At 47.3% G+C, this 27,314-nt stretch overlaps 2 protein-coding genes across 5 annotated transcripts in view; both read left to right on the top strand.

Annotated features, from left to right (window-relative positions):
- LOC115111187 (protein phosphatase 1 regulatory subunit 12A-like) overlaps positions 1-9,184 on the top strand; it is an 18,356-nt gene extending 9,172 nt beyond the window's left edge. The window contains exons 2-5 of the mRNA XM_065011139.1: positions 1,317-1,407; positions 2,886-4,262; positions 4,353-4,443; positions 7,463-9,184. Coding sequence (XP_064867211.1) covers positions 2,902-4,262; positions 4,353-4,443; positions 7,463-9,184 — 3,174 coding nt within the window. The 5' untranslated portion in view covers positions 1,317-1,407; positions 2,886-2,901. The remainder of the gene's footprint in view (positions 1-1,316; positions 1,408-2,885; positions 4,263-4,352; positions 4,444-7,462) is intronic.
- Positions 9,149-27,314, top strand: LOC115111496 (uncharacterized protein KIAA1671-like). 4 transcript variants are annotated; one of them, XM_065011515.1, is made up of 10 exons: positions 9,149-9,326; positions 9,357-10,587; positions 11,092-11,217; positions 22,834-22,946; positions 24,088-24,253; positions 24,337-24,508; positions 24,726-24,862; positions 24,980-25,122; positions 25,240-25,292; positions 25,502-27,314. In XM_065011515.1, the coding sequence occupies exons 1-10, from the start codon at positions 9,271-9,273 to the stop codon at positions 25,513-25,515; spliced, it is 2,211 nt and encodes a 736-aa protein (XP_064867587.1). In that variant the 5' UTR covers positions 9,149-9,270; the 3' UTR covers positions 25,516-27,314. The 4 variants fall into 4 exon arrangements, with proteins under 4 accessions (XP_064867587.1, XP_064867586.1, XP_064867585.1 ...); XM_065011514.1 differs by having other exon boundaries at positions 25,240-25,329; XM_065011513.1 differs by having other exon boundaries at positions 25,240-27,314.

Here is a 27,314-nt window from a genome sequence, read left to right as displayed (position 1 = left end):
TGTAGATCTCTGCAGTTCATCCAGAGTGATCATGGGCCTCTTGGCTGCATCTCTGATCAGTCTTCTCCTTGTATGAGCTGAAAGTTTAGAGGGACGGCCAGGTCTTGGTAGATTTGCAGTGGTCTGATACTCCTTCCATTTCAATATTATCGCTTGCACAGTGCTCCTTGGGATGTTTAAAGCTTGGGAAATCTTTTTGTATCCAAATCCGGCTTTAAACTTCTTCACAACAGTATCTCGGACCTGCCTGGTGTGTTCCTTGTTCTTCATGATGCTCTCTGCGCTTTTAACGGACCTCTGAGACTATCACAGTGCAGGTGCATTTATACGGAGACTTGATTACACACAGGTGGATTGTATTTATCATCATTAGTCATTTAGGTCAACATTGGATCATTCAGAGATCCTCACTGAACTTCTGGAGAGAGTTTGCTGCACTGAAAGTAAAGGGGCTGAATAATTTTGCACGCCCAATTTTTCAGTTTTTGATTTGTTAAAAAAAATTGAAATATCCAATAAATGTCGTTCCACTTCATGATTGTGTCCCACTTGTTGTTGATTCTTCACAAAAAAATACAGTTTTATATCTTTATGTTTGAAGCCTGAAATGTGGCAAAAGGTCGCAAAGTTCAAGGGGGCCGAATACTTTCGCAAGGCACTGTATCTATCTACTATATTCTCTTCCCCAGTTACGATGAGCTTATTTTGAATCTGTCTCATAACAGGGCTCATTCTATGTTTTTACCTCATTTGTCTCTAGGTGAAAGGTAGGCTAGTCCCTACTCAATTGAACTTGGTTAGATCTGGTCCAGATTTAAAATTTGTGTTTGTACTTTAAAAAGCAAATGAGCTGCAAGGGCAATTGTGGTTGTGCAGTGCAATTCTTCCAGCCAGTGGTTTTTCCTCCAGTCCCTGCTGTGTTGCTGGACCCATCTACAGGGAATGTTTAGCATTCCAGCTTTGCAAAAGCGTTTCCTGTCAACAACCACTGCCTCAATTTATCAGCCCCCTGCTAGCAGTAGGATACTCTTTCCCTTTACTCTCTTTCTTTTCTTTCTCTTCATGTTTTATCTATTATGCAAGTTGTGAAATTTACAATTTTTGTTTACATCCTTCAAAATGTATGTTAGGGTATTTCTCTGTCTGTATGTTTCCATAATGGAAAATGCTAAGTGGATTTCCGGTGGGAGGTCTGAGACTATAGTAACGATGCTGAGGTCTGTGCTACACTTTGATGTATGCAGCCGCAGGGTCTAATGTTACAGGAAACAGAGTTCCTTCCTTTGTAATGACACCAAACTGTGCTCTCTCCCCAGGCACCTACTCCTTACTCCAGTGTGATATGACATCACTGAGTGGTTACCACAGAAACCAGGGCTCCACTGCAGACGGTTGACAGCCAGTTAAGTGAGTGATGATGGGATTGCCCATAACAACAACTAGGACGTGTGTGCGACCAATAACATTTGCGACCGATGACATTTTATTTGAACTGCAGTCGAAGCAGAATTGGATAATTGCCCCACCAAACGGTTCTGTGTCCCCCCTCTCACACCGTAGGAGAGCAGTCAATCCCTTACAGAGAAGCCTAACTCAAGAGAAGAACATGTGGAATACATGATCAGATCTGCCGGAGCCTCTTAAAGGGCAGCAGTCCACCAAACATTGTTGCTTTGATGTTTTTCAAATCAAATGTTATTGGTCACATACACATATTTAGCAGATGTTATTGCGGGTGTTGTGAGAAATGCTCTCCCTCTTGATGATGGGAACATGTGATATGACTGTGTTTACTGTACGTTAATTAACAGTCAATTACTGTTAGACCAACAATTATTTGCTTAACAATCACCGGCTGATAATATAGTGACCGCCTCAGTACTAGTAGAGCACTTTAGTAGGGGAGGAGCCGAATATCTAATTACTTGTGTAGCTTTTCAATGGAATTCCCCTTTTACTGCCATAGGCCAGACCTGCCTTGCATTACTACACTGACTGAATGGAAAAGACAACAATGACACTCATAGGAGAGTGAGCCTTCCTGCCTCACTGTTACTGCTGTCTGGTGCAGCTCTGTAATCTTCAGATTACTGTAGATCTTCAAAAGGAACGTCAGACGGTCATTGTGCTGGCAGGATTTCTGCTGTCTCACCTGTAGCTACATCGATATTTTGAGTTCTTGGGATTATAAGGTTCTATCTGCAAAAATATGATTCTGAGATAATTGGCTTTAAAGTTCCAAACCCTAATTGGTTTGAATGGTGTCAGCTATTTTTATTTTGAATTTAGAGTACTATATAGTTCACTGTTTCTATGTCAATAATTACATTTTGACAAAAATGCAGATAGAACCTTATAGTCCCAAGCTCACAATGTTGTCTCAGACTTTGTGTACTGGTTATCTCTGAGTCAGACCCAGTCGCGGCAGATGGAGAAACAGTAGATGGAAACGATGCTGCCAGGGAACTGAACCTTTCACCGTACCCGGGGCACTGAACGCTTCCCCATACATGGGGAACTGAACCCTCCAGAGGTGATGGATCTCTCCCTCTCCCCCTGGCTGAGGCCTGCCATACTACTGAATGGCCTGTGTTTAACAGCCCACCTGCTTCTAGAGCAGCCAGCCACATCTCTGGGTGCATGATGCCTCCCAAGGCAAAGTCCAGAGTAGTGCCAGATAACCAAGACAGCCTTTACTTCCTCTGTCCCATGTTCCTGATGTGAATGCACCAGTCATAATACGGTCAGTGCATTGTATCAGAGAAAGGAGTGGCAGTATGACTCGCTGAATAGATCATTTATTGGACTTTGTTTATGGTTTTACTGCTAGACCAACAGTTAATGGCCAAAGGTGCTGATAGAGTTTTGTACATTCCTCTCCCTAGGTGTTTTTCCACAGGGATGGCTGCACAAGTGGAGGTGCAGACTGGGGAGGTGGAAAGGATTGGTGTAGGGGGACAACTGCACCTCAGCCCTCTGTCTGACTCCAGCAACAAGAGCCTCACGGAGGGTCCCTCCAACACCCAGGCCTCCCTCACCATCACTCCAGAGCCTAGTAAGCCTGTCCCTACACCCAAACCACGGCTCACTCCCAAACCTTTCGCTGTGGAGAAAAACCCCACCATCCGGCCCATACTTGCGCCTAAGCCTAATACCAACCCCCGACCAGTGCCCACTCGCCCTACTTCTTACAAACCTGACTCACCCAGCACCCCAAAACTTCAGCAGCCGAATGTCACCAGCAAACACAGGCCAGGGCCGACCAACCCCAGCTGTCCTGCTCCTAACTCCTACAAACCCTCTCATAAGTTGAGCATGGGACAAACCACAAAGCCTGTAGCCCAGCCCTTCAAACCCGCCCCTCTTCTAACCCCTGGGGACCCCAACAAACCAACTCCCTCCCAACCGGTGCGACGTCAGAAGCCAGCTGCGGCAGGCTTGCTCCACTCACGGGGCCCTAAGAAACCGCCTTCAGCAGAATGGTCCGGATCCACCAAACCGGAGAAGGAAAGGAACAAAACAGCATCCAGTATCAGAGCTGGGGCAGCCTCTATGACCAGAGCCAAGTCTATGGGCTTCCTCAGTCAGATAGGGCAAGATGAGGAGGAAAGGAAGGGGGATGAAGGGCCCACGGTCACAGTTCAACTCCGATCCCAGTCTAGAGCCTCCAGGCCCAGACCTGTGTCGGCCATCTTCCTGCCCTCTAGCACTCAGGCTGAGTCGCCCACCCCAGCTGCTCGCTGGGCAGTGAGACGTCCCCTCTCAGCCGACCTCACCTCCAAGTTTGAGTCCATTGGCCTGTCGCTGCACCACGGCCGACCTGCCAAGACCGACAGCAAGGAAAACACTCCAGGGGAACCGCTACGGAGGACAGAGAAGAAGAAGGGAGCAGAGGGGACCAATGTTACACCACCGGCCCCAGACAGCCAGCCTTCAGCCCTCGTAGGAGGGAGAGAGAAGAAAACAGACGAAGAAGAGGAGGAGGATGATGAGGGAAAGGGTGGAGGCAGCATTAAGAGACGGATCAGTCTCTTTCTTGATTCCTCCTCTTCTTCCTCTCCTGTGGTTCCTCTCCGTGTTGCTGCCCAAAGACCAGGGTCTAACTCTCCAGTACAGCCCATCCAAGAGGCAGATGTAACATTGGATGGTGTTAAACAGCGAACCAGGAAGCTTACTGAATATACTGTTACACCACCAGCCCAGACCCCTGCTGTTAAACCACAGTTCAAGTCCCACCTTCTGCCCCCTGACCTGACCAAAAGGTAGGAGCTCCTCACCACATATGTGTGTCAGTCCTTTTATGTCTCTCCCATTGGCATGTCTTATGTGATATGTGTGTTTCTCTTCATCAGGCTTGGCTCTGAGAGGTCCACAGACCTCGGCAGTCCCTCCCCCAATGAGGCGACAGACCGCCATGAGAGTGACACGGATCCTCAAAGGAGGGTAAGAGAGGCTCTGGGATTTGCTTAGGTTAATCTGGTGTCGGTGGTTTGGTGTAGGATTGCGGTGAGTGGAGAAATGTGATGGAAACCCTTTTCACTTGTATTTTTGTTCATGGAAATTTAACCGCAGAAGTTATTTTTATGTGGACTATGTCATCACGCACAGCCTTTTATCCACAACAAGTCAAATTGATGGAAAAGCATCTCTCGTGGGAAATGTGAATTGTTTTTATGCAGATTCTTGAATATATGCATGAAAATCTGTCGCCAATTGGAAGGAAACTTAGCTAGTGACACAAAATGAAGTGGTATCGTTTGCTATAAAACAGAATAAGAACCATTCCAGCAATTGACTAATTCCCATCCAATTTGAGTTTACTGGCAAATTACCAAAGATGTTGATAGATAAATTGAATCAGCCTGTTAAATGATTAGGTAGGTCACAACACTGGGGGATTGGTAAGTGCTTGTACTTTTTGTTTCCTGTCTTGTTTTACGGTCACTGTTTGTTTGTTTGAGCAACATTTGAAGATGGTGTTAACTTAGTTAAAGCTTTGTGAATACAGTACAGTGGGGGAAAAAAGTATTTAGTCAGCCACCAATTGTGCAAGTTCTCTCACTTACAAAGATGAGAGAGGCCTGTAATTTTCATCATAGTTACACTTCAACTATGACAGACAAAATGAGAAAAAAAAATCCAGAAAATCACATTGTAGGATTGTTAATGAATTTATTTGCAAATTATGGTGGAAAATAAGTATTTGGTCACCTACAAACAAGCAAGATTTCTGGCTCTCACAGACCTGTAACCTCTTCTTTAATATTCTCCTCTGTCCTCCACTCGTTGCCTGTATTAATGGCACCTGTTTGAACTTGTTATCGGTATAAAAGACACCTGTACACAACCTCAAAACAGTCACACTTCAAACTCCACTATGGCCAAGACCAAAGAGCTGTCAAAGGACACCAGAAACAAAATTGTATACCTGCACCAGGCTGGGAAGACTGAATCTGCAATAGGTAAGCAGCTTGGTTTGAAGAAATCAACTGTGGGAGCAATTATTAGGAAATGAAAGACATACAAGACCACTGATCTCCCTCGATCTGGGGCTCCACGCAAGATCTCACCCCGTGGGGTCAAAATGATCACAAGAACGGAAAGCAAAAATCCCAGAACCACACGGGGGGACCTAGTGAATGACCTGCAGAGAGCTGGGACCAAAGTAACAATGCCTACCATCAATAAAACACTACGCTGCCAGGGACTCAAATACTGCAGTGCCAGATGTGTCCCCCTGCTTAAGCCAGTACATGTCAAGGCCCGTCTGAAGTTTGCTAGAGAGCGTTTGGATGATCCAGAAGAAGATTGGGAGAATGTCATATGGTCAGATGAAACCAAAATATAACTTTTTGGTAAAAACTCAACTCGTCGTGTTTGGAGGACAAAGAATGCTGAGTTGCATCCAAAGAACACCATACCTACTGTGAAGCATGAGGGTAGAAACATCATGCTTTGGGGCTGCTGTTCTGCAAAGGGACCAGGACGACCGATCCGTGTAAAGGAAAACCTCCTTCCATCAGCAGGGGCATTGAAGATGAAACGTGGCTGGGTCTTTCAGCATGACAATGATCCCAAACACACCGCCCAGGCAACGAAGGAGTGTCTTCGTAAGAAGCATTTCAAGGCCCTGGAGTGGCCTAGCCAGTCTCCAAATCTCAACCCCATAGAAAATCTTTGGAGGGAGTTGAAAGTCCGTGTTGCCCAGCAACAGCTCCAAAACATCACTGCTCTAGAGGAGATCTCCATGGAGGAATGGGCCAAAATACCAGCAACAGTGTGTGAAAACCTTGTGAAGACTTACAGAAAACGTTTGACCTCTGTCATTGCCAACAAAGGATATATAACAAAGTATTGAGATAAACTTTTGTTATTGACCAAATACTTATTTTCCACCATAATTTGCAAATCAATTCTTTAAAAATCCTACAATGTGATTTTCTGAATATTTTTGTCTCATTTTGTCTGTCATAGTTGAAGTGTACCTACGATGAAAATTACAGGCCTCTCTCATCTTTTTAAGTGGGAGAACTTGCACAATTGGTGGCTGACTAAATACTTTTTTGCCCCACTCTATATTCCTTTATTTCATTGTTTTTTTTTACTAGTTTTGATTTTTGAAAATGTAATGTATTTATATAGTTTCTGTGTTTGCCACTGTAAGCCCCCAAAAAATAACTTGATCTTCGTGCAACATTTCCTCTATAAGGACTATGTTCAAGGAAAATTCTGATTTGCAATTCGTCTCTCAAACAACCTGGACACAACATTTTCTCCTAATCAGTCTTTGCTCTAGTTATGGGAAAGTATGTCCCGTAGGAAAATGGGGCATGGAAGCGAAAAGGAACACCACTGCCACAGAGGTACAAAGAACTGTGAAACCTAACCTGGGGCATTCGTCATCTCTGCTGGTTCTGTGTGTTGGTTATGAAACATGCGGGGAGTGAAGCACTGGGGTAAAGGTCAACACGGAGAGGCTTTGATTACCACATCAGCATCACACCTACTTTTATGGACCCAACCAATAGGAGTGGGATCCCCTTTCTTCCTAGACACAATGCCTCGCTCAGTCACTTCACTTTGTATCACGCTGCCTTTCTCTGTCCTTATGTAATATTTAAAACAAATCGGACTATTTGTCAAACAGACACGTTCTCTCCCAGATCTTTTATTATCCACCAGCTAAGTGTATCTGTTGAAATTCATTTCTTGAAAGACAATGGCAGATCATATTGACTTTCAGCTGTAAGAAAATTGTCCCCTTACCAATTTCTTATCCATAGTTAAGTTTATTGACATGAGCACTCATAAGTAAATGAATAACCAGTGAATAAATATTGAAGAAAGCTTGATTTGAGATGACATGCAACTTGTCAAGGCAGTGCTCATTAGGATTATTGCAGAAGTGCCCACAGACTGTCTGACTTAATGTAACCAAACTCATCAAATTACTTATTTTTAGGTGGAGGACTCCGTTTACACCTTCAGTGACCAAAAAAAGGTGGATGACGACATCCGAGGCATACAAGAGCAGCCCACCCAGACCACCTCTGACCCTTCAGCAGTACTGACTGAGGCAGGGCGATGGATGGAGAGCTGCCCCAGCAGTGGGGCACAGACGGTGCGAGCAGCCCTGTTTGAGAATGTGGTGGAGAGACACAGCGTGCTGGTGATGGAGGAGGATAGGGCACAGAGTGCCACAAAGGGCTGTCCCAAGAGAAGTGTGTCCCTCAAACTTGGGGATGGGGAGAAAGACGGGACCCTGGTCACCGCCACCTACCGCAAGCCTGTGTCTCCCTCCAGTCCACTTCTTGTAGAGCACTTGTTTGACACTGTGCAGGCGGTGGGAGAGAGGAGAGCTGTTAGTGAGTGTGTCCCTTTGGCTCAGCTCGAGGACAAAGCCATGACCCTCCGTTCCAGGCGTTCTGAGGGGAATCGGTCAGCCAGGGCTGAGCCAGTGGAGGAGAGGCATGCTCAGGTCCAAGGAGTCCTCAGTATGGCTCAAAGGAGAGCACCAGCCTCCCAACAGGAACAGGGACCACACTACCTGAGGGTTGGAGTTCTGCAGAAGTGGAATACCACTGAGATGGATAGGGAGGCAGAGGTAGAGAAAGGAAGGCAAAGGGAAAAGGAGAGGGAGAGAAAGGAGGAGGAGAAAGAGAGGCAGAGGGAAGCGGAGAGGAGGATGCAAATGGATGTAGAGAGGGAGAAGCCGAGAGAACAGGAGAGGGAGAGAGAGGAAGTGGCAGCACCGAAGCGGTTGAAAATGCTGGAGGCAGATGAGCAGCCACCCAAGCCCAAGGCCACCTACTTTGCTCTGACTGGTCAGATCCAGGAAGCTGTATCCGTTGGGGACGAGGAAACCGAGAGAGGGAACGTGGAAGTTCCCTTTGACAATTTCTCTATGAAGTCTGGACAATGGGGCTCTCAAGGGAAGGTCTTACAAGTACGAAGGAACCCCTCTCTAGATGAAGCTTTTGGGAAAAGCTCCAAAGGTCAACAACAAGAAGAACTGATGGAGCGGAATCAAACACAGGAAAGGGAGAGAGGAACGACATGGGACAGACAGACATGGAGGGAGGAGCTGGGAATAGAACAACAAGTAGACCTTGAGAAAGTAAAAGAGTTGGAGAGGGAGAAAGAATGGCAGAGGGAGAGCAAGGAGTTTGAGAGGGAGAAACGGACACAGCTGGACATGGAGAGACAGAAACCGTTAGAATATGCAAGAAAGAGAGAGAAGGAAAAGCTAAAAGAATTAGAAAGAGAGAGACACAATGAGTTGGAGAACGAGAGACTGAGTGAGAGACAAAGAGAGCTGGAAAGACAGCGATGGCACGAGCTGCAGAGGGAGAGACAGATCGAGTTGGAGAGACAGAAAGAGTTTGAAAAGGAGAGGCAGAGACAGTTAGACTTAGAGAGACAGAAAGAGTTTGAAAAGGAGAGGCAGAGACAGTTAGACTTAGAGAGACAGAAAGCGTTTGAAAAGGAGAGGCAGAGACAGTTAGACTTCGAGAGACAGAAAGCGTTTGAAAAGGAGAGGCAGAGACAGTTAGACTTCGAGAGACAGAAAGCGTTTGAAAAGGAGAGGCAGAGACAGTTAGACTTCGAGAGACAGAAAGCGTTTGAAAAGGAAAAGACAGTTAGAGGCAGAGACAGTTTGAAAAGGAGAGGCAGAGACAGTTAGACTTAGAGAGACAGAAAGAGTTTGAAAAGGAGAGGCAGAGACAGTTAGACTTAGAGAGACAGAAGAAGTTGGAGAGAATTAAGGAGATGGACAGAAAGCAAATGTTTGAGTTTGAAAAACAGAAGCAGAATGAGAGAGAGAGGCAACAGCTTCTGGAGCTGAAACTTGAGAGGCAACAGCTTCTGGAGCTTGAAACGCAGAGACTAAGAGAGAAAATGGAGAGAGAGGAGCAGGAGAAGATGAGACAGCAAGCCATACAACAGGAGGAAGACAGACAGAGAGAGTTGGAAAGGGAAAGAGTGCAAGAGTTGGAGAGAGAGAGTCAACGCGATCTGGAAAGACAAAAACAGAGAGAGTTGGAGAGAGAGAGGCAACGCGATCTGGAAAGACAAAAACAGAGAGAGTTGGAGAGGCAGAGACAGAAACAGTTGGACTTTGAGAGACAGGAATTGGAAAACCAGAGGGATAGAAAAAGGGAGTTAGAGACAGAGAGACAGAGGGTAGAAGAACTGGAGAGAATAAAGGAGATGGAGAGAAAACAACTGTTTGAGTTTGAAAAACAGAAGCAGAATGAGAGAGAGAGACAACTGCTTCATGAGCTTGGAAAGCAGAGACTAAGGGAAAAGATGGAGAGAGAGGAGCAGGAGAAGATGAGACAGGTAGCCATACAAGAGGAGGCAGAGAGACAGAGAACCATGGAGAGGCAGAGGAGAGAGAACCAGGAGAGGGGGGTGCTGGACTCTTTACCTCTCAGACCTAAAATGCTGGATCTAGACTCTGGGTGCTGGTCTTTGGGTGACCTGCACTCCAGAGGCAGTCCCCACTCCCCTAGTGTCCGATGGAAGCAGCCCTCTCCCTGGGCAGATGACCACTACAGACCTGGTATCCTGGACATTGACTCATTCAGGTCCCAGACCGAGACACAACCCTCGCCCACTAGAGAGGTGTTCCCTGTTACTGGCATCCAGGGCTCAGACCCAGGTAATGGGGTGAGATCCCACCCCCACTCTCCAGAAAGGGAAGGTGGCTATAGGATGGCTCCCGAGGGCGCAGTGGGGCGACCCAGTACTGTGTGGGCCCCCTCTCAGCAGGAGCTGTGGGAGCAGAGGCTAAGCATCGACGAGGAATCAGTGGATAGGCCCATGGCTGGACCAGAGCCACCCAGGAAGCCTGCCAATAAACCCAGCCTGGAGCAGCTCCTCCACGGGCTGGAGGACAGGGCCACGGCCCCCATCCTGGTCCCAGAGAGACGCTGTTCTGGTATGCCCAGTGAACCATCCTTCCCCAGGAGAGAGCCCCACAGCCCTGGGTCCCCCATGGAGCAGACCTGGTTCCCCCAGGACTCAGAGCCCCAGGGGCACAGGGTAGAGGCCAGAGGACAGAGGAGATCTCAGGGCTCCCAGGTAAGAAACGGTATCATAAGGAGAGACATAGGCTCTGATGTGAATCAGTGGCATCTATAGGATTCAATCAATTCAACCAGTACAAGTGCTTTTGTGTAATGTTCTGATTATGGGGGGTGGTTTAGTGTTGACACACAGTTGGGCAGTACACTACCAGGATATACTTCCACACTCCTTCCCCGGGTGGCAGCACCGACCGGGGCAGGTGCTGTGCCAAGCCTTATTAAGCCCACAGGTGGAGGAAATGGAAAGATGATTAGGGTGCCAGCTTGCAGAACCAGGAGGATGCAGGGTTATTTTTCTCAGTGTGCTTTGGTTTTGTCCTTTTGTTGTTGTTTATTTTTGTATATGTATTTCTGTCACCATTTTGAACGAACAATAATCTGCTCGGGCTAGCTGAGGAGGCGTTACCCCTAGACTTTCCAGCATATCAATATTAGCAGGCTAGTAAACTGTTCTGTAACAGCAATCATTCGATTTCATTCTACGCTCCCCATGTCTTAGGAGCTGAACCGGATGAGGTCTCGCAGCGTGTCCCGTAGATCAGCCCCGTCTGACAGTGCTGTGGAGGGGAGCCTTTCCAGGATGAGGAGCAGGAGTACACATAGAGAGAGAGGTGGACAGAGTTGGGTGAGTCCTGATGCTCTATTTCTATACACACAGGTGTACACACACACACAATCACCTCATTTCTGACTCAAAGTTGGGCAAGTTTCAGAAATGAGCTTCTGCGACAGTGAAATTACACTGCTTCATCATGGTAACAATTGGAGCCCCTCAGTTCTATGTTTTATCACTGTTTATACTTTTGAGCTGAATCTCACAGAAAACCCTGGTGATTTGGAAAAAATGTTGGGTTGTGGGTTGTGTGTAGTACACCTGTGTGTACAGGTTGTGTGTTACAGTAGGGTGTACAGGTTGTGTGTAGTACACCTGTGTGTACAGGTTGTGTGTTACAGTAGGGTGTACAGGTTGTGTGTAGTACATCTGTGTGTACAGGTTGTGTGTTACAGTAGGGTGTACAGGTTGTGTGTTACAGTAGGGTGGAGTAGGAATGCAGTTAGTCACTGGGGGTGAAGAGTAAAGTGACAGTCATGGTCTCCGCCCATCTCTCCACACCTTTTTACAGCACAAAGCAGAGAAATGAAATCATGTTTTTAGGCCTGTAATTCAGGATTATGTGCTGCTCATTTTGACAGCCTTCTGTTTGCATAGCTGAAGAAACGTCTCTGCAGTGACATTTCCCATTGTGTGATAGACATTCCTTTTATTCAAGCACCTGTCTTAATACTGTAGTGTTTGTGCTCCTCTTTACCACTGGTACACTACAGAGACCCATGCACCATGTAAATAGCCTGTGCTACAAAGCAGATTCCATTCAGAGACAAGGCTGCCCTCCCCTCCCCCAATGAGCCCTCCCTGTCCTCCCCTCCCCCAATGAGCCCTCCCTGTCCTCCCCTCCCCCAATGAGTCCTCCCTGTCCTCCCCTCCCCCAATGAGCCCTCCCAGTCCTGTCCTCCCCCAATGAGCCCTCCCAGTCCTGTCCTCCCCCAATGAGTCCTCCCTGTCCTGTCCTCCCCAATGAGTCCTCCCTGTCCTGTCCTCCCCCAATGAGTCCTCCCTGTCCTCCCCCAATGAGTCCTCCCTGTCCTCCCCTCCCCCAATGAGCCCTCCCTGTCCTGTCCTCCCCCAATGAGTCCTCCCTGTCCTCCCCAATGAGTCCTCCCTGTCCTCCCCCAATGAGTCCTCCCTGTCCTGTCCTCCCCCAATGAGTCCTCCCTGTCCTGTCCTCCCCCAATGAGCCCTCCCTGTCCTGTCCTCCCCCAATGAGTCCTCCCTGTCCTCCCCTCCCCCAATGAGTCCTCCCTGTCTTCCCCTCCCCCAATGAGCCCTCCCTGTCCTCCCCTCCCCCAATGAGTCCTCCCTGTCCTCCCCTCCCCCAATGAGTCCTCCCTGTCCTCCCTCCCCCAATGAGCCCTCCCTGTCCTCCCTCCCCCAATGAGCCTCCCTGTCCTCCCCTCCCCCAATGAGTCCTCCCTGTCCTCCCCTCCCCCAATGAGTCCTCCCTGTCCTCCCCTCCCCCAATGAGTCCTCCCTGTCCTCCCCTCCCCCAATGAGTCCTCCCTGTCCTCCCCTCCCCCAATGAGTCCTTCCTGTCCTCCCCTCCCCCAATGAGTCCTCCCTGTCCTCCCCTCCCCCAATGAGCCCTCCCCTGACCTCCCCCCCCAATGAGCCCTCCCTGTCCTCCCCTCCCCCAATGAGTCCTCCCTGTCCTCCCCTCCCCAATGAGTCCTCCCTGTCCTCCCCTCCCCCAATGAGTCCTCCCTGTCCTCCCCTCCCCCAATGAGCCCTCCTGTCCTCCCCTCCCCCAATGAGTCCTCCCTGTCCTCCCATCCCCCAATGAGTCCTCCCTGTGTTACTTCATGGTGTTTTCTGTGTGTCCGTCACCTCCTGCTGGTCTGAGTGGTGCTGCAATTACTGCAGGGATTCTAGTTTTTAATTGTTTGTAGACCAACTGGAGACACAAGTGTGAAATACCTGATCTATAATGAGTTATTGTTGTAACCACTACCAGAACATTAAGCTAGCCAAGACCAACAACAGACTATATATACACAGACAATACTAAACAAGGTAAATGTCTTACCTGTGAAATGTTTTCACACACAGCTATGTGTAGCCTACTTGGACACCAGGTCTCCACAATTTCCCACTCTCCCACGCCGACTAGCCAGAAGCCACAGGGCTCTTCTCGCAGGCTCTATGTGGGAGCATGGTGAACTGTGGGTCAGAATCATTTACCTGGTTACATGTACATTGAACAACACAGCAGCTTTTCTGCAAAACATGTACAATGAAGTTGGGTCTTTTACACTGGGGGTCAATGGGAAAGAACGTTTCCCCCCAATTTATTGGCGTGGTTGAAGGGACCTCCTTGTTGAGTGAGTGTGGATTTGGAGTGTCAACACGTGTCAATGACTTGATGTTGTGGTGATAGTGTTTCTCTGTATCGGTGTGGAGGTTGGGCCTTGTGTGAGTGCACACTATGGTCACCAGGCTCAGACTACATGAGCTGTCTAAGGCATCTACACTGGCTGTGATCGGTGATGATTCATCAGAGCAGGGAAACCAGGGAGAGGACAGACGAGACAGATACAACTGAAGTCATTAGGCCAATGTCCCTTTGTGGACTCTGTTTAGAGGTGACTTGAGGGCCGTCATTTGTTGCTGGACAATTGTTATTAGCAGACTTTTTTTCTGTAGTCAAATTGTTATCTTCATAGTTGGTGTTGATGAAACTTGAGTCTGTGTGTTTGTGGAGAGAACTGTGATTTCCAGCTATAGGATGGTTCCTGGAGGGAGTCTTTTCTAAAAGCAACAATGCTCCTCAGAATTGTTCTCCAGAAGTCCACCAGGGGGCACTTGTGGGCAGCTCAGAGTAGCAGTCATCAGCTGCTGCCCCAGTTTATTCTCAGGGGGTTTCTGTTTGAGAATAAATCTGTGGTACTCGGTTGTTTTATAGACTAGAGTGTCTTACTTACTCACTAAGGCTTAATTCAGTGAGATGAATGCTAGGAACGGTGGAGTACTGAAAGTGGGAAAGGACAGAGTTCTGTGACCTGACATGCAGTTTGTCAGGGAGTCAGGGAGACATTTGTTAGGCAAACTCTGACACACTGTCGTGATTCCTCCCTTTAGCCATGAGCTCACAGCTGCTGACAGCCACAATCCCGGCTCTTGAAAACCACTACACCGGTCTCCTCTTTGCTCTTCTGCTCCCTCTCTCTTTCTTTCAGGCATTCTCTCCATCTATTTGAAGGTATAGGCTCAACATAAAGTTCCTATCACTGTCAACCCTTCCTATGTTTGCTTTCTACCCCCTCTGCCCTGTGCTGACTCTGCCTGTGAGAATTCTCTCTTCCTCGCTGCAAGCAGAAACATGCAGGCGAGATGGAGCACCGCAGAACATATCGCCCTCCCCTCCTGCACTGCAAATCAGGGCCCTCCCTCTCTCCGCTTCTCCCTGCCTCCTCTCTCCCCTCCCTCACTTTGTTCGCTCAATTTCTCCTTGAGCGTGAGTCCTGTAGTGCTGGGGAATGGGAGCAGGAGACTGACGCATTTCTCTATTGGCCTGTACCTGCAGGGGGAGAGGAAAGGAAGGAGAGTGCACTGGTCTTTGTCTCTCATGGATTTGACCTTAGCATCACAATCTCCTCTCCTGTTTGTGCTTCTATATCCACGGTGCTGCTGTTGGTGTGCTGGGTACTCCGAGGGAATAGGAATCAGTACAGCCTCCTGCCTGCTACCAGCTGTTCTGTTCAGCACCGTTCATCCTGTACCGTTTTCCACCAGGAAGACGACTGCAGTGTGGGGTCTATGGAGAGGTAGATTTTCAAAAATTGTGTTCCTCCGATTGCGGACGTGTCTGAGCGGCAGCTTCAGAGTCCCGCTGTGAGGGGCGTGAGAATCAGAACAGATGAGCTTTGTTGTGACATTGCATTGCACTTCTGCGTCTGTGGGTTTATTGCTGCTTCTTGGTCTGATCATCACTATGTGGCTCAATAACCTGTTTGCAGACGGTGCAGCAGTATATCTGCTGTGAACGCATCGTCACACCTGAGCCTCTACCAGCTGGGCTTGTCGGTTAAACAGCCCTAACCCTCTTGGGTTCCCCGCTACGGTCTTGCCCTTCTGTATAGCTGTATGGAAATAGGCATTTTGCAGAACAACGGAAAGCTTAGAGTTCACCTCGCTGAAATGGAGTCATGATGCATCTGACTGGCTGTGCTATCCCTTACAAACAGCCCAGCTACTGCAGCATTCACCTAGCTACGCACCTCAGCAGTATCCAGGACACCAGCTCTCGTCCTGGATGACTACCTGGCTCAAGGACTCCCCATCGACCACGGTATCACACTGGACTCAGGACCTACAGTACCGGACCACAGCCTGACCGAGTGCTCTGTCCGGACTTCATTCTGTGACGTTGGTCTGTTAGTGATCTGAGATGGAGTACCTGGGGGACAAGCTGTCTGTGGCCCAGTCCCAGGTGTCTGGTTGGATGGGGAGCGCCCGCCGGTCCCTGCAGGGGGCGCTCAGCTTGGTGTCCAGTGCAGTGGAACGTAGGGGCACGGGGGCCGAGGACAGCCCCGGGGACTTCAAGAGGGCCAACTCATTACGTTCTCTGGCCTCTCGCAGCCGGGACTCTTTCCGTAGGTTCTCTCTACGCAGCCAGCAGCGCCTGTCCCTACGCAGGCATCCTGGGACCAGCACCCCCAACACCCCCACTGCTGTAAGACACACACAATTTGACACTTGCTCCCCCCCATCAATCCTTCTCACCACCAACTGTCCTTTCGTCAGTCACTGCCCATTCCAAGCACCTCAAACTTGTCAAGGCCTTCTCTACTTGTGTTTTATGTCTGTCTATTTGTGTTGCAATGTGAATTCTCTCTCTGATCCTGGTAGTTCCTGACTGTTCTGCTTGTCTTCGCTGTTCAGTGCTCACCCCCCTCTGTGCCTCATCTGCTTCTGTGTCCTCTCTCTCGCCCTATGAGTCTCATACCATCTTTGACATAACACTGACCTTTGTCTGTGTGTTCACCATAGTTACCACTGTAACCGCAGTGTCACTGGCTCCTCAGGTCATAGCTTACTGTGGGCTGGAGTTGTTTCCTGTCCCTGTCCCTCCCTCCTAAACTAGGAGGGTTTAATCTAGTCAAATCAAAGTTTATTTGTCACGTGCACCGAATACAACGGGTGTAGTAGACCTTACAGTGAAATGCTTACTTACAGGCTCTAACCAATAGTGCAAAAAAGGTATTAGGTGAACAATAGGTATGTAAATAAATAAAAACCAGTAAAAGGACAGGCTATAAAAGTAGCGAGGCTATAAACGTAGCGAGGCTATAAACGTAGCGAGGCTACGTACAGACACCGGTTAGTCAGGCTTATTGAGGTAGTATGTACATGTAGGTATGGTTTAAGTGACTATGCATATATGATGAACAGAGAGTAGCAGTAGCGTAAAGAGGGGTTGGCGGTTGGTGGGACACAATGCAGATAGCTGGAATCCATGTATGGATATAGACTCTAGCTATGGATCCCATGTAGTTGCAGTAGTTGGTCTTAAGTTCTTAAGCCGAGTCAGTCAGGTTTTAATGACATTCGGTTCTGCATTCTTAGCAAACACTTGGCACTTTGTCTGTACATTACACTGATGTAATAATGACAGAACAAAATACCCTGTCAGTGTCCTGTTCAGGTCAGTGTTTTGCTATCTAAACTCAGCAAAAAAGAAACGTCCTCTCACTGTCAACTGCGTTTATTTTCAGCAAACTTGACATGTAAATATTTGTATGAACATAACAAGATTCAACAACTGAGACATAAACTGAACACGTTCAACAAATTGAATAATGTGTCTCTGAACAAAGGGGGTCAAAATCAAAAGTAACAGTCAGTATCTGGTGTGGCCACCAGCTGCATTAAGTACTGCAGTGCATCTCCTCCTCATGGACTGCAACAGATTTGCCAGTTCTTGCTGTGAGATGTTACCCCACTCTTCCACCAAGGCACCTGCAAGTTCCCGGACATTTCTGGGAGGAATGGCCCTGACCTCACCATCCGATCCAACAGGTCCTAGACATGCTCAATGGGATTGAGATCCGGGCTCTTTGCTGGCCATGGCAGAACACTGACATTCCTGTCTTGTAGGAAATCAGCCATATTGCTCGTTCTGTGCGTGGTGGCATTGTCATGCTGCAGGGTCATGTCAGGATGAGCCTGCAGGAATGGTACCACATGAGGGAGGAGGATGTCTTCCCTGTAATGCACAGCATTGAGATGACCTGCAATGACAACAAGCTCAGTACGATGATGCTGTGACACTCCGCCCCAGCCCATGATGGACCCTCCACCTCCAAATCGATCCCGCTCCAGAGTACAGGGCTCGGTGTAACACTCATTCGACGATAAACGCGAAATCGACCATCACCCCTGGTGAGACAAGACCGTGACTCGTCAGTAAAGAGCACTTTTTGCCAGTCCTGTCTGGTCCAGCGACGGTGGGTTTGTGCCCATAGGTGACGTTGTTGCAGGTGATGTCTGGTGAGGACCTGCCTTTACAACAGGCCTTACAAGCCCTCAGTCCAGCCTCTCTCAGCCTATTATTCAGTCTATTCAGTCTGAGCACTGATGGAGGGATTGTGCTTTCCTGGTGTAACTCGGGCAGTTGTTGTTGCCATCCTGTACCAGTCCCGCAGGTGTGATGTTCAGATGTACCGATCCTGTGCAGGTGTTGTTACACGTGGTCTGCCACTGCGAGGACGATCAGTTGTCCATCCTGTCTCCCTGTAGCGCTGTCTTCGGCGTCTCACAGTACGGATATTGCAATTTATTGCCCTGGCCACATCTGCAGTCCTCATGCCTCCTTGCAGCATGCCTAAGGCACTTTCACGCAGATGAGCAGGGACCCTGGGCATCTTTCTTTTGGTGTTTTTCAGAGTCAGTAGAAAGGCTTCTCAGTTTTTATAACTGTGACCTCAATTGCCAATTGCCTAAGCTGTTAGTGTCTTAGGTGCATGTTCATTCATTTGTATTTATTTTTATTTTACCTCTTTTTATTTTACCTCTTTTTATTTATTTTTTTTCTACTGTGTTATTGACTTGTTAATTGTTTACTCCATGTGTAACTCTGTGTTGTCTGTTCACACTGCTATGCTTTATCTTGGCCAGGTCGCAGTTGCAAATGAGAACTTGTTCTCAACTAGCCTACCTGGTTAAATAAAGGTGAAATAAAAAAATAAAAATTGTTTTACTAGGCAAGTCAGTTAAGAACAAATTCTTATTTTCAATGACGGCCTAGGAACAGTGGGTTAACTGCCTGTTCAGGGGCAGAACGACAGATTTGTACCTTGTCAGCTCAGGGATTCGAACTTGCAACCTTTCGGTTACTAGTCCAACGCTCTAACCACTAGGCTACCCTGCCGCCCCTAATTGTTTATGGTTCATTGAACAAACATGGGAAACAGTGTTTAAACCCTTTACAATGAAGATCTGTGAAGTTATTTGGATTTTTATGAGTTATCTTTGAAAGACAGGTTCCTGAAAAGGGGACGTTTCTTTTCTTGCTGAGTTTGTGACATGTGGCTACAGTGCTGCTCTGTTGTTGACAGGGGATTGGTGCTCATGGGATCTGTAGTCATATTAGGATAGCTGCAAAGTGTCGTCGTTGACCAGTCCACTCCATGATCAATGTGGTTACTGTTAAACATTCCTACTGAGGAAGACTCCACCTAGAGGGGTTAGAGCAGGAGAGAGGTGTTGGGACGTACTGGGGGCGGTGTGAGGTTTGTTCTGCAGTGATCGTGTTGGGGTCATTGTACCTGCGCTAAGTAACCGGCCTGCTAGAGTTGTCTGTTTCCAGGCAGCAGGACCATATGTTAAATGTCTTCGAGCTTCACAGCACTTCCTCATTCGTGGAGCTGTGCGTCTGACTGGCTGTTATTCAGGGCGGATATAAATTATTGTTTTGCAGTTAGGAAATGGATTAATCCAATTTAAAGTGACTATGCCTTCACAGTAATGTAATAGGCCCAGCATGTGTTTCATCTCAACCCAAAGTAGGCATATTGTATTAAAATAAGAAGGGGATTTAAGGTGAACATTTTCATAAATGTGATGATGTCATAACACCAGGATGTGTTTCAGAGCCGTGATGTCTGGCAGGTCTAACTTTCCAAGGCTTTGGCTCCTCTACTTCCTCAAACATGTGTTAGATTCTCAATCACCCTTTCTCTCCTCCCTCCTTCTATTCATCCGCTCATTGTTCTGTCATTTCCATTGACACCCCCTTCCTGTCCACAGAGGGGGGTATCTTAGCAGAGGAGGCTGGCCAAGGCTAATGTTATTAAGGAAACATCTACTTCACTACTGCTCTGATTCACAATAAGGTGCCATGCAGGCCTGCTCTTTCCCCGTGTCCAGAGTGCGTTGTTGATAGCAGAGCCGACGCCCTCACATGGTCAATACTACAGGGCTTTAAGCAGCACTACAAGTCGGACTATGTTTTTTCTTAACCCTCTCTGTCTTGCTGCTGTTGTTTGGTTGGCAGGTAACCGGGTAGCCTCCGGAGCGGAAAACACCAAACGAGGGTGTGTTTGGGTGTGCTAAAGTTCAACCACGTACACGGTGGATATGCTACAAGTTCAAGGAATTTAGATTACAGGAGGTTTGCTTATTGAATCCTACTTGCGTAGTCCTGTGAATTAGTTGTACTAAATCTTAGGCTGAAATTCATGATATAGAGGGATTAAGTGGGTGTGAGAGGTCTATTTCTCTGACTGTCTTTTGACCTATCAGGAATCATTCCTGCCAGAAATGAGGGGTTTAGAACACTTTATTGTTCATCTCTTACTGCACCTTGTTGGTCTCTTCACTGTGTTGTTATTACTACTCCTATGCTTCTCAGTAAACCCCTCACTTTCTCCTCACTGTGTTGTTATTACTACTCCTATGCTTCTCAGTAAACCCCTCACTTTCTCCTCACTGTGTTGTTATTGTTACTCCTATGCTTCTCACTAAACCCCTCACTTTCTCCTCACTGTGTTGTTATTACTACTCCTATGCTTCTCACTAAACCCCCCACTTTATCCTCACTGTGTTGTTATTACTACTCCTATGCTTCTCAGTAAACCCCTCACTTTCTCCTCACTGTGTTGTTATTGTTACTCCTATGCTTCTCACTAAACCCCTCACATCGAGAAACGTAGCTGTACCATAACACTGACCCAACCTAATCTGTTTGAAAGGCCTATGCATGTAGATCGATTAGCATTCCTGTTTAATTGACCCGGAGCCCAGCCCACCTGTTAGCCTGAGGCATTAGTCATGTGACCAACAGCATGTTCAAACCAATGCTTGTTTAACTGCTGAAGCCAGATTTGGCAGAAAGATCAGTGTGGATTTGAAAACAAGCCTAGGTTACTGTGCTGTAAATATACTTTTCTAGGGCTGTAAAGCCTGGAGAGGAGCTGATGTACTTTTGGTGCAAGTGCTTTCTCAGATGGAGGGAGTTTCTTACTGCTCTCCTTGGCCTTCTTTCTTCCTGTCAGGAAAGGCATTGATGATGAATGACATCCTGTACTGTTGTTCTCCCTTTCCCTCCTTCTCCCTCTGGCCCTGCTCTCTCACTCACTCACACACACACACACACACACACACACACACACACCAAACACCCATTACAATTCCCTCAATCATTCTCTTTAGACATGGTGTTGTGGTGCATCTGTATAGCACTGTCAAGGAAGTCAGTAGAGATCATGGAAGTTCAGCAGTATTTCTCTATTTCTATACAGTATGTGTGCGAACTTACACAGGCTTGAATGCATGCACAGGAGCAGTGAGTGTGTGGTTTTAGGACAGTGTGCCCCCTGTAGAAGCCTCATTAAAAGAGCCATGGTTCAGTAGATGGCAAACAGTGTCTCACCAGTTTCTGGCCCTGTGAGTTCATCCCATTACCTCTCATTATCCTTCTCACCCACTGCTGGCCTGGCCATAGCCACACAATACAGGGCTATCAGGACCAGCGTCACTCTCTTTCTCTCTCAACTGGCCAACTTTGTTACTGTAGGCTGGGCGGGGTTTCTCTCCACAGGCGTGGTGTTGGATTGAACCGACAGCCAATAAGATGCTTTGATAGTTTGATTCAGGCTGGTGGAGATGAATCCAGTTCTGTCATATTAGAATGTGTTACAGTGCATTCGAATACAGTGCATTCGGAAAGAATCCAGACCCCTTCACTTATTCCACATTTTGTTATGTTACAATCTTATTCTAAAGTTTTTTTCCCTCATCAATCTACACGCACTACCCCATAATGACCAAGCAAAAACTGTTTGCGTAAGTATTCAGTACTTTGTTGAAGCACCTGTTGGCAGCAACTACAGCCTCAAGTCTTCTTGTGTATGACGTTACAAGCTTGGTACACCTGTATTTGTGGAGTGTGTCCCATTCTTCTCTGCAGATCCTCTCAAGCTCTGTCAGGTTGGACGGGGAGCGTCACTGCACAGCTATTTTCAGGTCTCTCCAGAGATGTTCGATCGGGTTCAAGTCCGGGCTCTGGCTGGGCCACTCAAGGACATTTAGCGACTTGTCTCGGAGCCACTCCTGTGTTGTCTTGGCTGTTTGCTTAGGGTCGTTGTCCTGTTGGAAGGTGAACCTTCACCCCAGTCTGAGGTCCTGAGCACTCTGGAGCAGATTTTCATCAAGGATCTCTCTGTACTTTGCTCCGTTCATCTTTCCCTCAATTCTGACTAGTCTCTCAGTCCCTGCCGCTGAAAAACATCCCCACAGCATAATGCTGCCGCCACCATGCTTCACCTTCCCTCCAGAAATGATGCTTGGCATTCAGGCCAAAGAGTTCAATCTTGATTTCATCAGACCAGAGAATCTTGTTTCTCATGGTCTGTGAGTCCTTTAGGTGCCTTTTGGCAAACTCCAAGCGGGCTGTCATGTGCCACTCTACCATAAAGGCCTGATTAGTGGAGTGCTGTAGAGATGGTTGTCCTTCTGGAAGGTTCTCCCAACTCCACAGAGGAACTCTGGTGCTCTTTCAGAGTGACTTTCAGGTTCTTGGTCACCTCCCTGACCAAGACCTTTCTCTCCCGATTGCTCAGTTTGGCCGGAGGGCCAGCTCCAGGAAGAGTCTTGGGAGTTCCAAACTTCTTCCATTTAAGAATGATGGAGGTCACTGTGTTCTTGTGTACCTTCAATGCTGCAGATTGTTTTTGGTACCCTTCCCCAGATCTGTGCCTCAACACAATCCTGTCTCGAAGCTCTACGGACAATTCCTTTGACCTCATGGCTTGGTTTTTGTTCTGACATGCACTGAACTATGGGACCTTTTATAGACAGGTGTGTGCCTTTCCAAACCTTTCAAATTTTTCAATTGAATTTACCACAGGTGGACTCCAATCAAGTTGCAGAAACATCTCAAGGATGATCAATGGAAACAGGATGCACTTGAGCTCTATTTTGAGTCCGATAGCAAAGGGTCTGAATACTTATGCAAATAGAAATTACTTTTTAAAATATAATTTGCAAACATTTCTGAACTTATTTTCATTATGAGGTATTTTGTGTAGATTAATGAGGGATTTTTCTTCGTCTCCCCTTTAGAATAAGGCTGTAACATAACAAAAAGGGGAAGGGATCTGACCTGTCCATCTCGCTCTCTCTCAGGAGCAGTTGAAGCAGAATGTGGACGGTGAGGAGGGGAGGGACATGGACACACTGGTCCATGAGCCGGACAGTCAGTACGGGACCTGGGAGACAGGACTGCACACTGATGATAGGTGAATATATACACACACACACACAACCCATCACAGGTGTGGCTCCTGTGGGCTGGACCTATGAAACAGGATGTGCTCGTGTTTTTGGTTACTAAATATGCTGATCCTCATTCCTCTATGATTACTAATTTCCCATGAGGCTTTACCCTGATATCAAGACATCTCGACATCCCGCGTACCGAATGCCTCCCAGTCACTTCTCCCTCTAAATATACAATCCTCAACCATTTGATCTGCAATTTAACACCCCCTGGATTGATAAGTAGTATTGAATGGATGCAGCTAAAGGGAGAGGTGTGCTCTATCGTCTCTTCTCCTGGAGCAGCATTGACCTTAAGACAAAGTCACAGAGCCGCATTGGGTCAGCTTGATGTGGCAGAGTGGAGAATTATCCGCAGGCAGTGGATTCTCTGCTGTCCCACCATTATGGCTAATAATCATCTCAACCTTTTTCCTTACAACATACAACACCCACAAGCGTCTCCTCCAAGGCAGAGACAGTTACTGATGTTGAAATAAATCAACATACTATGGTATCTATAGGTACTTCCTGTACAGATACAGTAGAATCTCAGCACTCCTGACACATTGTGGTCAAGGAGCAGCAGCTCACTGAAACCTGATTTACGCCAGCACTCAAAATGGCCTCTCTCAGCAGGCTGGTCTATCACTGACCTCCTGTGGCTAGGAGATGGTATCACAGCAACACAAATCTGGATAATGTTTAGTAGAAATGACTGGATGCTGTAGTAGTTTCAGATAAAGATACGATATAAGGGACTGTCAACAGATAGTGGGTCATTTGAATGTAATTGAAATGAATCACCTCAGGGATGATTTGTAGCTAGTATGATTGTGTACAGTAGTGGACTCGCCACTATTTGCGTCCCTCATTGTGAAATAAAGTGGACCGTGAGTCTGCCTGTCATCCTTTGTCGTCATGCACATGCTCCTCTATGAAATGTGATGCTCCTACAGTAAACCCAGACAGGAGAATATTACTCCATCACAGTGCTAGTAGACACAGTACCTGACACGTTGTTCTCTCATTGCCAATGCATGCATTTAACAGACTGTAGTGTAGTTTTAGGAAGGTAGCCTAAAGTACTCTTCTGTTTGTTCCTGTCTGTCCTTCCTGTAGCCTGACTCCTGCCACGCCCACCTCAGACAGCCAACCCAGTCAGTCCCCTAGGAAACCCACTCCACTTTACACGCCAGGGGAACATGTCCACACCCCGCCCAGTGACCTCGACACTCCAGACGGCTTCTCTGCCCAGCCCGAGATACAACCACTCCCCTTCCCTGAGGTAAGACTGACTTCACCTTTTTAAAAAGACGTAGAAGTCAGAGTTTCTTTGTTTCCACAGATTTGCTTTGTGTTTCTCTCCAGGCCTCCACCAGCCTACTGGACTCCAGTGCTCTGCGCTCCAGGGTGCAGTTGAGTAAGATGCGGGGGCCACGTTCACGCCCCTCCAGGGTCTCTCGTCAGACTGCTGCTCTGTCTGTACACCCAGAGGGACAGGCCACGCCTACTGAGGACTGGCGCTCTCGAGACTCCACAGGTCAGCCTTGGACTCTGCTCTCATGTAGACCCCCTCGACCATATCTCCATCCACTACCTTGTTCTGCTGCATACCTTCTACTATGGATTGAGCGGACATGATTCCACCAGTGAGACTGGAGATGTGACTTAGATGGTCAAAGATCTGTTAGACTTCTGAATAACCTATTTGTTTTGATTGTGAAATGATGTACTCAGAGGTGTGTTGTCCTCTACAGAGGACAAAGTGGAGTCTTCCAAGAAGGACTCAGACTCTGAGGAGCAGGCGAGAGGAGCAGACCCCCACTCTGCTGCTGCCTCCTCCCAGCCCCAGAGAGTCGCCCTCTTCCCTGGGATGGACCCGTCTGCCCTCATGGTGAGGCTCCCCAAGAGAAACAGACAGAGTTGACCAGGAGTGTAATGTTGTCACTCATACTGTTCTGAGAAATGCTTTTGATCTGTTTTCCTGCTGGTTTCTCCCTCTGTTTGGCAGGCCCAGCTCAAGAAGAGAAGTGACTCTGACAATCAGACAGGGGGACCCTCCACTTCTCCCTCCCAGTTATCCCGTTCTCCTAAATCCCCCTTCCTTCCCCGGGCGTCCCGTGTGCTGCCCCCCTCCGGAGGGAAAGAAAATGGGTAAGATAGTGACCCTGTCTTCTTCCCTCTGTTCAGCCTGGATCTAATAACCCAAAACAGGGATTGTTGATAGTTGGAACAGAAATATTTACCAGTTGCAATGTCTGTCTCTCTTAGTGAAGAGGCCTCACCACAGTGGCTGAGAGAGCTGAAGTCCAAGAAGCGCTTGAGTCAGTATGAAAATGACAGCTAAGTGTGAATGATCAAGTGAGCTCTCTACTCACAAATGTTCCTCATTTATGAGTCATTCTTTATCATAGGGTGTTGGATGCCATAAACCTGCCATTTTACCACATGTTCATAATTAGACAATATTCTAGTGTCTGTTTTGCTAATACGTAACCCTAAAATGCTGATGGTTTGTATCGTCCCTCTGTAGGTTGCCTTAACTGAAGAATCTGGTGGAGAATCGGACAGTAGCCTTAACCTTGGACCCTGAGAAAATGGGAATTCTGCTGCTGACATTGTAATTGGTCATCTGTTTGTTTATTTTCTCTGTTATCTTCCTGCCCGGCTCAAATCCATGTGCATATGGTGCCTTCTTACAGACAACCTCTGTCTTATGGATGAAACGAGCAAGGGGCTGCTCTGCTCAGAGCGTCCAGTTCACTGCTAGCACCTCCTGTGTCAGGGGGGTCTTTGCATAAAGCCACTTTACCCTCTCACATGACAGGGGAGACTACGGAAGGGGGGGGATCCCATTCTCTCCTGTCAGGTTGTTGTATTTCATTAATGGTTAACTTGTGGGACCACATGCCTCTTAACCTGGAAGTGCTTCAATAAGCTGGAGGACAGTATAGCACCTCCACAAGACATATTTTTATTTTGTTTTCTCTTTTTAAATATAATTTTCAGGTTAGTCTATGCGTTAACTGTATCTGTCAGTGGAGGAGCGTTGGAAAATATTTCTGATTTTATTTTTTGTCATGGATCATAGAGAACAAAACACTGCTGAACTAATGGGCAGCCAGGGTGTATTATGTGTTACTAATAAATATGGTATCTGTAATCATGAAATGTTATATTTGTATTGTTGCTAATTTGAAAGCTGAATCATAACATGTCAGAGTGCTGGGTTTGTATGGAGAGCATTTAAAGCATCACTATAGCAGAGGCCCCCAACCCCATTCCTCTGAGCCACTCAGTGACTGATGTCATGAACTAACTGAGAATCTGTTGTGTTGACATCATGCAGTCCCTTTAAACTTATGGCTAAAGAGGAATGCTTTGTGTTCGCTGTTTTTTCAATCATGTCTGAATCTGTTTCTACTGGTGGAAAAGGGGAGGGGAAGGGTTAATCACAATGGAAATCTACCTCCATCTCAATTACACGCACACACACGCACGCTTGAACACTAATCAGCCTGTTCTTCCTCCCTTCACCTCCACTTACCTCTTCAGTGAAAGATCAAATGATTGTGTGTGTAATACTGATGGATGAGTGAGTAAGGATTGCAAGGAAAATGTACATGTTACCAATGAGCCATACATTCAATGTGCACTTCCTGGTTTCTGTTTTACTAGCATGTCTGCAACACATCTCCCATTTAGCGACCTCACGTGCATTGTCCCATCATTGTTTGGAAAAGCATGTGCATGCACAGTCTCTGGTCCTTTTCATCATGCTTTACTCAGACACTTAACTGAATGGCCACACCAAGTAGCAGTGGTACAATCACAGTCTGGATATCATGGCTTCATCCACAACTGTAATGGTCCCATTGTGCACATGGTCGGTGCAGTGGTGTGGATGTATAGTGGAATGGTAGGAGTACGGCTTCCACTACCCCAGTGGGCAATGCAAGTGAAGTATATTGTTTTGAGATGAGGGTGGTAATTTACCCTTTTCTTCTGCACGTGACTTGGACTATTTGCACCAGTTGTTTTAGGGCTTGTTTGAGCTGACTTAAGCCATTCCCCTGACCATGTTAGCCGTGCTCCACTGTCCCACTACTTCCACTACAGCACTGACCGCATTCCACATTTTCATAGGCAGACGTTGGAACGCTAATGCAAGTGAATGTTTTGAGGGAATTTTTAGAGTTGTCCCTTTGGTGTCTGTCCATGGCGTTTGACTTTGTCATTATTTTTTCTCTTTCTCGTTTTATTTGAAAGTAAAATGTATATTGCACTGTTGTAAAGCCGTTGTTCAAAAGTGTAAATTCTCAATAAAATGTACTGCGTTAAGCTTC

This window comes from Oncorhynchus nerka, linkage group LG27 (assembly GCF_034236695.1).
Source record: "Oncorhynchus nerka isolate Pitt River linkage group LG27, Oner_Uvic_2.0, whole genome shotgun sequence".
In the NCBI taxonomy this organism is placed as follows: Eukaryota; Metazoa; Chordata; class Actinopteri; order Salmoniformes; family Salmonidae; genus Oncorhynchus; species Oncorhynchus nerka.
This window is presented reverse-complemented; position numbering and strand designations above follow the sequence as displayed.